Here is a 12,574-nt window from a genome sequence, read left to right as displayed (position 1 = left end):
CGTACTTTAATATAATGCTTGTCTCACTTTTTTTTTTAGCTGAATTAAAAAAGGACCACTGTAATAAGACGGTGGACGTATACGAAGATGTTTCCAGTCCAGAGGTGACCCAGGAAAACTTCGGGAAGCCGCTTACCTGCTGGTACAGGTTCCGGTCTTTCCGAGGTGCCCCCAAAGACTGGATCTTACGGATAAAATTCAACAAATTTAAGGTGGGCAATCTAATTAACGCCACCCATTGCGAGGGAGGATTTATGCAGGTAATTCGTTCAGTAATAAAATCTTACCCTTTTGTGTCAAAAAGTAAATCTTTAATGCCTTAATCCATAGAATAAATGGGCCTTCATCACTTATTATGAACACCCCACTGATGGCGCTAAAAACTAAACTTATTAAATTAAAGTTTTTGGTTAAACCGATTTTACGTACTTAAGTCTTATTTTTAAATTAAATATTATCTTGCTATCAACTATCCTGAATTTCTGGCTTTATAAAACTAAACTCAAAAATCTGGAATAATAAAATTTTAAATAGAAATAAATTTTAAGGCCGGACCTGTGCAACTTTTCACGCTTGAGTGGCTAGGACTGAGGTCAGACGTCTAACTAAATAGTACGTGGGCGTATGTAGTCGAATTTTACGAATCAAATGTATAATTTTTTAAAAAAATAAAAACATTTATTTATTTAATGAATGATAAATAAATATTATTTTATGACTCTTTCCACATAAAATTTTGCGATTTAAACATGCATGCCATATGATAATACAAGCAACACCGACACACGGACTATTCGCGGCACATCAAAGATTCTAATAGATCTCTGAACTGGACTACACCACACCACGTTACCTGATTCTAGTTGTCAACATTAATTAAATGTGTCAAACCATCAAGATTCCTGGCATGTTTTCTTTTAGATGTTTGGTAGTAATATGCCTTGAAAACGCCAGGAATAATTTATATATAGGTTACCCAAACTGGCAATAAAATTGGTTAAATAAAGTAACCGCAGGAAATATTTTTGAATATATGTAATATGCATCCTTTTGGTTTTTTAGGCGTAACTCGAGGAGTCACTGGAATTATATTCATATTTTTCTTACAGTTATACAGGGTGTCCATTTAATATCACGCGGCTAAATCTTGAAACGGAAAACATCTTTATGCAGAATGTTAATTGAGTTAGAAGGGCTATATTTTAAAATTAGTTTGGTTGATACAGGGTGTGCCAAAAAAAGCGTGGTACATAATTTGAATTTTTTTTTTTTAATAGAATTACCTTTTTTTGCTGAAATGGAAGTCTCATTTGACTCTTTTTTTAAGCATAAAACTGTTTTGCCCTAAAATGCGACGTTGCCTAGTTATGTACATACAGGGTGTCCCAAATTCGAGGGTGACTATTGGAATCTCGGAAACTGTAAAAGTTACAGGGTTGGTTAAATAGAGGCAAAGTTGCGCAGTTTGGAGCTTAATAAAATGACGTTTAAAAAATTTTAAAATTCCGAATACTTCTGGAGATATCCAAAAAAAAACGAAATTTGTCAAAATCGTTTTTAGTTTCTACCGACTTTATTTAAAGAGACGATGGAAAACTAAAAATTGCCATTTTTTATGCTCTATAACATGACATAAAAAAAAATAATCCTACGTTTCGTTTTTTTTTTCGATCATCATCAACTTAATTTTTTCTTATGGATACTATATTGGATTTTCCATTTTTAAAAAGTATTTTTAATTACCTTTAAAATGAGGTACCGCACTTGCATGTCCGATTACTCCTTCTAGTACTTCTCATAAGAACTCCATGAGTGCAAGAGAGAAAGATATGAAGAGTCCACGGAAGAAAGGGGGAGAGTCATTTTTTTCACGATATTTTAATTATACACATCAAAATGCGCGTCTCGTTGAGTAGAATATGATAGAATAAAGAAACAGGCAGAAAAGAGTATAGTCAGTTTGTTACAATTAGATGAAATATAGCCGTACACGGAAGAAAGGGGGAATGTCCTTGTGCATTGGTCGTTCGACACGTTTTACGTTCCGATCAGTTTATTTTAAGCGATTTGACGAGGTGTGGCGATTGTGTTTTTGTTTACGTTGTGTATTATAATATTATCAGTGCGTTTTGCTATGGAAAAAACCAAGAAAAAGCCGGTAATGGGCAGGATAAGTGATGTCATGAAAAAACTTCGACAAGCAAGCCACGAGACAGGTGAAGACTGCCATTGCAAAAGGCATCGATGTCTTTGTATAATAAATGAAGCTGAAAGAAAGGTAATAATTCAACAATTTAATTTATTAAATTACAATGAGCAAAACGCGTACCTTGCTGGACTTATAAGTGTAGGACCAGTTGCAACAAGAAGACCTAGAGTTCATGAAAATGTTGCTAGGTTTAACGATGCAACTTACCGTTATAAAGTAAGGGTTAACCGAGCTACATTAAATTTATCTGAGGATGTTGACGTATGTTATAAGGCAATTCTGTCTATGCATGGGATAGGAAAGAAAAGACTAGAAAATATTCAAAAGTCTTTGAAGATGAAGGGCGTTGCACCCCGTGACAAACGGGGAACTAATGTTAAGAAATATTCAAAATCAGAAAAGACAATTCACGCAGTGGTCACCCATATTAACTCATTTAAATCTCGACCAAGTCATTACAGTATCAAAAAGACAAGCAAAAAGTATTTACCAGAAGAGCTAAACGTTAAGAAAATGTACGGTTTGTACAAGGAGCAAAACAATCCGCCCGTTTCGTACGAATTTTACAGAAAGATATTTAATACAAGATTTAATTTATCTTTTAGATATCCACGTTCGGACACGTGCAGTGAATGTGATCAATTTTTGGCTAACATAAAAGTTCTGGAGATGAAATTAAAGACAGAAAATGGGAATGAAGAAGAAAAGAAAAGAACAGAAGCTGAAATACAAAAGTTAGGAGTTCTGAACAGAGTGCACAAAGCAAAAGCTGAGAAATTTTACGAGAAAAAACGAGTATTCATGCAATATGCATCCACAAAGGATGACACAGAAGCTATTGCTATGGATTTTCAAAAGAATCTGAGCCTACCCAACGTGACGACAAACGATGTTTATTATAAACGTCAACTAACGTTTATTTCATTTAACATTCATGAATTGGCCTGCAATAATGCCATTTTTTACACATATAATGAAACAATTGGAAAGGGAGCAAATGAAGTTGTTTCCATGCTCAATCACTACATTTTTTACGAAACTTAAGCCTAGTGTACTTCATCTGAACATATTCTGCGATTCCTGTGCGGGACAAAATAAAAATTTTACGGTGTTTAGATACCTTCATTACGTCGTACATGTCGCCAAAAGGCTTTCTTCGGTCACAGTTATTTTTCCTGTCAGAGGACACTCATATCTTGAGTGTGATAGAGACATGAGCTTTGTTAACCAAAAAGTTAGGGCAGAACTACCACGTGACTGGGTAACCGAATTGAAAACTTGTAGACAAAAACCCACTCGATTTGTTGTACACGATGTTGATCAATCAATGCTAAGAAATTGGTCAGGGTATTTAGATGAAATTTATAAAAAAAAATCCCCGTTTGCTTCAAGATCAATAAGGGAACTTAGGATCACTCTGGATCATCCTTGTCTAATTGAACACCGATCTTCTTATAGTGGACACTGGACATCTTTCGTTATCCAAAACCAGATAGAGCCTGGAAACTCTGCGAAGGACTTTCTACCTATAGGACAGTTTTTCTTACCAACAGGACTGTATAATGGTGAGCTATTTTCTGGAATTTTAGTAAATAAATTTTAATATTTTTGCTATTTTTGTTGCAGCTCCTTTGCCGATCAGCGAAGAAAAATTTAAAGACCTAATGCACCTAAAACGATTTTGTGGACCTGAAGCTCAAGAGTTCTTTGAAAACCTACCGCATGGAGAAACAAAGATGAAAAAGAAGCAATAATTCTAAAAAATCCAATGTATCAACATGCAATATACATAAAAATTAATGTAAATATGTTGTAAGTTTTATACTAATAAAAATTCACCACTTCCATCATGTAAACATAGAGGAAAAGAGAAACGTCCTTGACCTTACCCTTTTCTTCCGTTTTTCAACTGTTTTTTTCACCTACATTTTATCTTAGAAGCCCTTAAATTTCATTTTGGTTAAATCTACCAAAATATATTATGTAAAACATCTTAGGAAACAACATACTAAAAACTATAATAAAAATTTTGAAAAATAGTCAAAATATTAAAGATTTAAACCTTAAAACTTGATTTTCTCAAAAGAAGCTTTAGCCGACTTTCCCCCTTTCTTCCGTGGACTCTTCATATATCAATGGGATTTCCAAATAAATTAATTTTATATAACTGAATCTATAAAATACTCTGTATTTGATATAGTTTTTTTATTTCAATTCAATGAAAATGTATCCTTTCCTAACATAATATTTTGATTTTTTTAAATTTATATAGTAGGCCATGACAAAATGGCATTAGCCGGTTAAACTTAATACAATGAAAGTGATGATGATCAAAAAAAAAAATGAAACGTCGGATTATTTTTTTGCATCATGTTGCAGAGCATAAAAAGTGGTAATAAAAAACTGTTTTTAGTTTTCCGATATCTCTTTAAATAAAGTCGGTAGAAGTAAAAACGAGTTTAACAAATTTCGGTTTTTTTATATCTCCGGAAGTATCCGGAACTTTTATTAAGGTCCAAACTGCGCAAGTTTACCTTCATTTAACCCACCAAGATGATAATGTAGTCCTCGAAGGAAAGTTGCATGGAAATCTGTACTTAATTTCACTGTGGTTAAACCAAGAACATGTAGCTGTGAATGTTGGTGGTATGGATGATAAAATATTGATGCATAGAAAAATGGGACATTCTGCTAGGTTTCCAGTATCAGGTGTGTGTGAGATGTGCCTGAAAGGCAAACAAGTAGATTACCTTTTACATATGTAGCAGAAGACAAAAAGGCTAAGGGTGACATATGTGGTCCAATTACATCACTGACTCATGACAATAAAAGATATTTCATCACTTTTAATGACAATTTCAGCCATTGTAGTGTTTGCTATCTTTTGAATTAAAAGTGTGAAGCTTTGGAAAAGTTTCAAGAGTATATAGCTATAGCAGAAACTAGATTCAATACCAAAGTGGTAAACCTAAGAAGTGATAATGGAGGAGAATACATTTCCAAATCTTTTAAGAAATTTTGTAGGCAAAAAGGTATTAAGCAGCAGTATACGGTGGCATACAACCCAGAATAAAATGGTGTAGCTGAGAGAATGAACCGGACCATCATAGAAAAGGCACGGTGCCTTATTTTCGATGCAAACCTTGACAAGGAAATGTGGAGAGAGGCAGTAAGACTGAAACTAGGGCTTTGGATACTCAAAGAAGTTCTGCGAAAATATGGTGCAACCAAAAGCCAAATTTAAATAAATTTAAGTTGTTTGGATGTTTGGTTTTTAATTTAGTGTCAAAGGAAGTTAGGACTTCAAAGTTGGACTCACATTGTAAAAAACAAATAATGGTAGGATATGCAGATAATGACTATCGACTGTGGGATAAAACGGATAGAAAAATTGTTCATGCCAGGAATGTGATTTTTCATGAGAATTAAAGCAAGAGTTTTAAAGAACTAAGGCTGGAAGAGCAGTAATATGAGTCGGAGGGGGATTTAAAGGAGCAAAGAAGTGAAAATCAGGACAAAGCAAAGCAGGAAGAAAATTCTGAAGACAAGGACGTGCCAGATATTGATGAGAATACAAGTATGCCTAGAAGAAGCTTAAGAATTAAGAAGACACCACAACACCTAGAAGACTATGACCTAACTGATTGTGAAGAAGATTTTTAATTTGTTGGTAGCTCTATCAGCTGGCTGTATAATGAATGATTTGCCTATGACGTACACTGAAGCAGTCACGGATAGTAGGTGAAAGTGTGCCATAAAAGAAGAACTTGATGTAATAGAGGAAAGTGAGACTTGAGAATTAGTGCCACCGCCACCTGATGAAAAAATAATTGATGCAAAATGAATCTTCAAAGAAAAAGAAGTGAATGGGAAAAGGAAGAAAAAAGCCAGGTTAATGGCGCGTGGGTTTCAACAAACAAGTTTGAATGAAAATGTGTATGCAGCAGTTACACGAATGTCCACAATAAGAGTGCTTTTATGTTTATATATTGAGGAGAACTTGATGTTAAGTCAGCATGGAAACCCCTGTTTATATATACATACCAGAGGGTCTGATAGTTAAAGATACAAATTTGGTTTGTAAACTTAAAAAGGCTCTTTATGGTTTGAAACAGTCACCAAAATGTTGGAACTCACTTTTTTATCAAACCTTGGTGGAAATGGGTTTTCAACGATCCAAAAAGGATCCATGTTTATATTTTAATGATTTTACATACCTGTTAATTCACGTCGCCGACTTGATTCTATTTTCCAAATGTGTCAAAGATTTAAATTTTGTGAAGAGTAATTTGTCTAAACACTTTAAAATGAATGAGTTTAAAAATGATCGAATTATATTTTTAGGCCCTGAGATAAATGGTTGAAAATGTACTGTATATATCTCAAAAGGATTTAATATCAAAGGTTTTGCATAAATTTCATATGAGTAACTGCAAAACGAGTTGTATCCCTATGCAACCAAAGTTAAAGTTATGTAATGGAAAAACAGAAGCCTCAGTAAATGTGCCATACAGGGAATTAATAGGCTGTTTAATGTACATTATGTTAGGCACACGGCCAGATCTAAGTTTTTCTATTACATACTTTAGTCAATTCCAGAATAACTTTAATGTCGAACATTGGAATTATTTAAAACATGTTCTGAGGTACCTAAAGAGTACAAACATTTTTAGTTTAAAATTTGTAAAAAGTTCTAATGTCAAAGTAAGTGCTTTTGTAGATTCCGATTTTGCACGTAAATGACCGAAAAAGCTTTACTGGGTATGTAATAAAAATTGATGACAATCCTGTATACTGGAAAAGTAAGAAACAAAATATCGTAGCACTCTCTAATGCCGAATCCGAGTATATAGCTCTGTCATCATGCATTGCGGAAAGTTTGTTTTTAGGGCAAATGTTATCAGAGATTTTACATCAAAGTGTTTTTCCTATTAACATACATGAGGATAACCAATCGTGCATAAAGATTGCCTCTATCTTAGAATCCAACACCATTTTGTTCGATATAATGTTTCAAAGAAGAATGTCTTTTTAAATTATGTTTCAACTGAGAATCAGCAAGCTGATATATTTACCAAATCTCTGTCCAAAGGAAAATTTGTAAAGTGGAGACTCTTTAAATATTACAAATGTCTATTAATTTGTTTACTACTATTTGCATTTTCTTTAGTATTACAGAATTGGGAGGGTGTGTAGATATTTATATACAATTCTGTATTTGTGCGTAGTGTGTTGTCTACCAACAGCACAGTAAATATCGATCGGTCTGCCTCTATTTAAACATTCATAAGCGGACATTTTTGACCGTAATTTAGGAACCACTTTTATTATATTATATATAATATAATAAAAGATATTTTCATATATATTTCTTTCAAATATATAGCTGTTCCTGAGCGTAATTTTAAGGGTAAAAATGTGGTTTTAAGGGTAGGGTAAAAATATTTTCATAAAATGGTTAGAACAATAATAATAAAAATAACTCAAAGCAAGCAAGTAATTATCGCTTAATAATTTCGTATGAGAACTCTTTGAGGTCGAGGCTATGTACTAGCCCAACATTAAAGAGTCACCAAATTCGAGGACTTTGAAACATATAAAGTAATATCAACAGTTTTATTCATTAGCAGAGGTGTTTGAGATATTTCAGAATATTCAGAATATGCTGTTTAATTAGGGTTGTTCATGTTAGAATAAGTTAGTATATACTTACCTTTAGTAAATCGTTGAGTGTGTACTTATCTTAAATATGTGCAACCAATGTAGCATAGCCCAAAAAGTGACAATTGACTTTTGACAAACAGGAACATCACTCTTTTGGTTAGAATTTTGCTAGTAATTAAGAATCACGTTTTTGTAAAAAAAAAGGAAAATCAAATTTAAAGCTCGGCAAATATCCATATTTATCAGTTCATACGCGGCCATTTTGAGTCGTATTGTCGTCACAAAATGGCTGCCGAATATCATACGGTTTTCCATTTCTGTAATAAAATAGGCGCCTCTTTTAACGACAATTTTTGCCAGTTAGGCAACAAAAGAAACATATTTGTCACAATAAAGCGAAAATTAAAAACGGAATCAGACCCACGGCGGAACGGTTATAATGGTAACTTTATGAATTGTATGTCGAGGGCGTGCATACAAATTCCCCACAATGGCCGACAAAACTGCAATATTACATTGTTGTTTTTGGACAAACGCGCTTTTCATCTCTATTTCTATTATTAAAAATGGGGTATTTTCAGATTAGTTTTTGTCCTAGTAAAGCTGCCTTTACTTGCTTGAAAAATAAAGCTGACCAGGTATAGTCGTCGACTGGCCATTTATGATCACGCAATCTATACACTTTTCTATCTCTGTTGCACCCATTTTAAGAGATACAAATTTATAAAAAGTATAGTAGCCCTTGGAAATTCAACCTTTCTATCGTAGACAATCGATGGTAATCTACAAAATACCTTAAAATTATTTAATTTATTAAGAGCTATCACCCTCTTTTAATGTGCTTAACTTGTATTAAAATGCACATACGAGACGTCAATTTGAAAACTGTCAATGCAAGTTTCTCCGAAACTAAAATAAAATTAGAAAAGCGCCATTATCACCGCACAACCACCGTATTTTATTTATAGGACGAGTCACCCCTTGGGCCTGATGCCTCAATCCCAAAATTTTAAATAGCACCACCCAACGCCTCAACAACAACAGGAATTTATCATGTATCTAAGTACTTAAGTGAAGTGCTTTCCATCCATACAAAATGGAAGTTCTTCAGGAATTACGAATGAAGACGAACCTGACCGAAGAATAGAATTTTGCGAGGAAAAATTGCGTTCTACTACTGTGTTGCTAGGTGAGAAGGCGGAAATATTGAGTGATACTATTGTCCAATGGAATGGCCGGCGAGATCACTAGATGTAACACCCGTCGACTTTTTTCTCTGGGGTCATTTAAAAACTGTTCCAGCTTCACTCGATGATCTTCGGCAACGGATTATTACAGAATGTACATCTACTCCAAGAGAAGTGTTTCAAAATGTGAGAAATGCGTTTAAAAATAGATATTACTTTTGTTGAGCCCAAAATGGAATGCATTTGGAGTATCTAATTAAATAAAATAACACTTCATAAAAACAGAGTTTGTTTTATTTAACTTAAACCTTTCTTTAACCCTATATAAGATTAAGAAAAAATTATTGCGCACGTGAATACCACTCCAAAAGACTTTTAAATTAAGGTATCACAAAAGAGGTGGTGCTATTTAAAATTTTGGATTGGGGTACATCGGCTTCAATGGGTGACTCACCTTATAATAAAAATATGATGGTTGTAGTTCCTCCTACCTGTATAACAAATGTTATACAGGTAGGTAGTTATGTTTTTTTAACTTTTTTATTTTTACTGACATTGACACGCTGTATATTATATTTCCTTTGCTTATTTGCTAATCGAAAAATAGGGTCTAAAATTTGCCATACTTTGACCGAATTTAGCGGGAAATTTGAATTCTGAATAATAATTTCACCCCCAAAAAAAAAACAATTAATGATTTAATATTAAGTTTATTAAAGGTTCGTCGGCAGCGAGGCTGTTTTCCAACTTTAATTAATTTCTCTATAATGGCCCTTGCTCGGTTTTAATTAAAAACTTCGATACATTCGTTGTTTTATTTAACTTTTCCAATATGCTCATCAAACTCGGGAAATCTAAAAATGTTTGAAAAATTAACAATAGAAAAATACATAAATAATAAATCGTGATGGAAAAACATTGCCGTGATGTATATATAAATAAACAATGCCAAATATTTCGCCTATAAAATAATAAAATCCCGAATAAATATTCATGTTTTTGCGCTCTTTTTTAATAGAGAAATTATTTTTCCAATTCACTTCAATTTTCTGTACTCATTTGAAAAATACAGCAGACCAACTATAAAAAGTTAACTATCTAAGCTCAGATTTGCCAACTATATTTCCAAGCCATTTCATAATTATGTCAAAGCCTTTTTTCCAGAGTTGAGGTACTCACTTCTAAAAACGACCAATATACTAGTGAGTTGTGTTGCTTATAAATTAATCGGAACTAAAACTTACTGGTTCCTCTTTGCATGACTAATTTAGATTATCAAAGAATAAAAAAATCGTTAGAATTGTTTAGAAAGGTGTTGGTGTTGTGGTGATGAAATTGGTAAGCATCGTGCGGATAGCTTACACTTTCATTACACATTCTTAACAGAGTAAAATATAGAGTTTATGGTAGCATCAAATCTTCTGCTTACAAGAAAGCTAACTGTTTTATATCAAATTTTGTACACGGGAATCTAGATGCATTTGTCAGAATAATTAATATCAAATAGCGCTTTTAGAACCTTTTTTTTTGTTTCAGAGAAACTTGCATTGAAAGTTTTCAAATTGACACCTTGTATGCACAATACAATACAAGTTAAGCATGGTAAAAGAGGGCGATAGCTCTTAATAAATTAAATAATTTTAAGCAAGTCTAAGATTTGAGTCTTCTATTGAAAGGTTGAATTTCCAAGGGCTACTACACTTTTCATAAGTTCTCTTAAAATGGGTGCAACAGAAATAGAAAAGTCTATTGCCCATATAAATATAGATTGCGTGATTATGAATGGCTAGGCGACGATTACAGCTGGTTAATGTTATTTACCAAGCTAGTAAAGGAAACTTAGACAAAAACTTAAGTATCATATGTAACACTTAATGTAATGACTACACTACATTATTTTGATAAAATCCCATGGATGATGCATCATCATAGTGGCGATAAGAAGTAAATATTTCATAAATATTTTGAGGCAGCTTACTTGTATGTATGTTTTCAATATACAATTTGAGAATTATATAAATCATTGTGATGAAAGTTTTAACCTTTAGCAAATATACTTTAAATTTTATAATAATAATTTTTAAAATAAACTATACTATGGACTCTATACTATATTAAAATATATTATATTATATTATATCAACAACTTAAAACTAAAATGGTAGAGAAGAAACTAAATCCATCCAGCTTGGTTATAATCATATTATAAATATGGTTATATAATATTATAAACTAGCACTTCTGATCACAACTGATCCTACAAAGGATTGAAATGATGAATTAGTCCAGGAATATAAAAATTAATGCAATATTACCATTCCTTAAAGCCTTAACTAAAATTCTTGAGGGGCATGTCCCTTGATGCATATGCTTCCCCCAGACTTAATGTTTTTCACTTTACAGAAGCGATTAAATCCTAAAAGTAAACAACAAAATATACAATTATGTCTGATAACTAAGAGTTTATATAACCTCTGATGTTTCTCCTGTTACAATTGAATATATGTTATCCTCCATTCTCACATTTATTTTGGATCTGACAAGCATAATCGACTTCCCTATTACTTTGTTCTCTATAAGAGGTATATTCTTCAAAATTCCTAAAATTTAAAAATGATTGTTTTATCTTTATTTTGTGTATATTAAACAAAAATGTTTGTTTAAACTATTAAAATAAGAAAATGTCTAGGTATCGTTGGTACACATTGGACATATAATGTGTTCCTTGTATGCCTGGCCAAAAAATTCTGGGTGAAACTTCCTTCCTGAAACTCCTTCTCGCAGACTTCGCAGATTGCATTTTGTTGGCTAAAAAATACATAATAATTCAGATTAAACTTAAAAAAATTATATCTTACCTTAGTGTTGCCATAATTATCGCAAACAGACACTGCAGCAGCTAAAAAAGGAATTATAGAGGAAAGAAATCATTGAACAGGTACTAGAAATTGAAAATCAAACACTAAAATGTTTGTTTTTGAACTCAAAATTAGCGTAGTACCGAATATTATAGACAACGGAGTCAACACTAAGCACTATGACTACTGGGTACTCAAATAGTGGCAAAATCGATATAAATAATAATTATCGGCGATAATTAAATAATTCAGGAAGTAAAAGCAAATAAAATAAAATTTGCAATCTAGGTTAGGGAAAACAAAACAAAATTAATATGCCAATATTGCCAATGCCAATAGGCACGCGAAATTTTACGGGCGTAAACGAAGGGATCAATCGGTATTTGGTCCCATCTTCAATTCTCATTGGCTGGGCATATTTGTCTTTTAACGTATGCTGAAAAGTTGCACAGGTCCGGCCTTAAAATTTGTTTGTATTTAAAATTTTATTATTCGGGATTTTTGGGTTTAGTTTTATAAAGCTAGAAATTTCGGATAATTAATAGCTAGATAATATTTAATTTAAAGATAAGATTTAAGTACGTAAAACCATTTAACTAAAAATGTTAATTTACTAAGTCTAGTTTTTAGCGCCATCAGTGGGGTGTTTATAATAA

The 12,574-nt window shown here is 32.6% G+C and overlaps 2 protein-coding genes across 3 annotated transcripts in view; both read left to right on the top strand.

The window, feature by feature from the left end:
• Positions 1-12,574, top strand: part of LOC126744504 (uncharacterized) — a 76,789-nt gene that overhangs the window by 28,259 nt on the left and 35,956 nt on the right. For both annotated transcript variants that reach the window (XM_050451975.1, XM_050452053.1), the window contains exon 2: positions 40-260. In XM_050451975.1, coding sequence (XP_050307932.1) covers positions 40-260 — 221 coding nt within the window. The remainder of the gene's footprint in view (positions 1-39; positions 261-12,574) is intronic.
• LOC126745187 (uncharacterized) lies at positions 2,091-4,017 on the top strand. Its single transcript, XM_050452959.1, has 2 exons — positions 2,091-3,774; positions 3,836-4,017. The coding sequence occupies exon 1, from the start codon at positions 2,135-2,137 to the stop codon at positions 3,251-3,253; it is 1,119 nt and encodes a 372-aa protein (XP_050308916.1). The 5' UTR covers positions 2,091-2,134; the 3' UTR covers positions 3,254-3,774; positions 3,836-4,017.

The sequence above is a fragment of the Anthonomus grandis genome, chromosome 1, assembly GCF_022605725.1.
Source record: "Anthonomus grandis grandis chromosome 1, icAntGran1.3, whole genome shotgun sequence".
NCBI classification, from domain to species: Eukaryota; Metazoa; Arthropoda; class Insecta; order Coleoptera; family Curculionidae; genus Anthonomus; species Anthonomus grandis.
The sequence above is the reverse complement of the archived record's forward strand: the minus strand, read 5'-3'. Positions and strand labels throughout refer to the sequence as shown.

Excerpts from the sequence above, each read along its gene's own strand:
- LOC126745187 (XM_050452959.1), top strand. The coding sequence starts at position 2,135 with ATGGAAAAAACCAAGAAAAAGCCGGTAATGGGCAGGATAAGTGATGTC.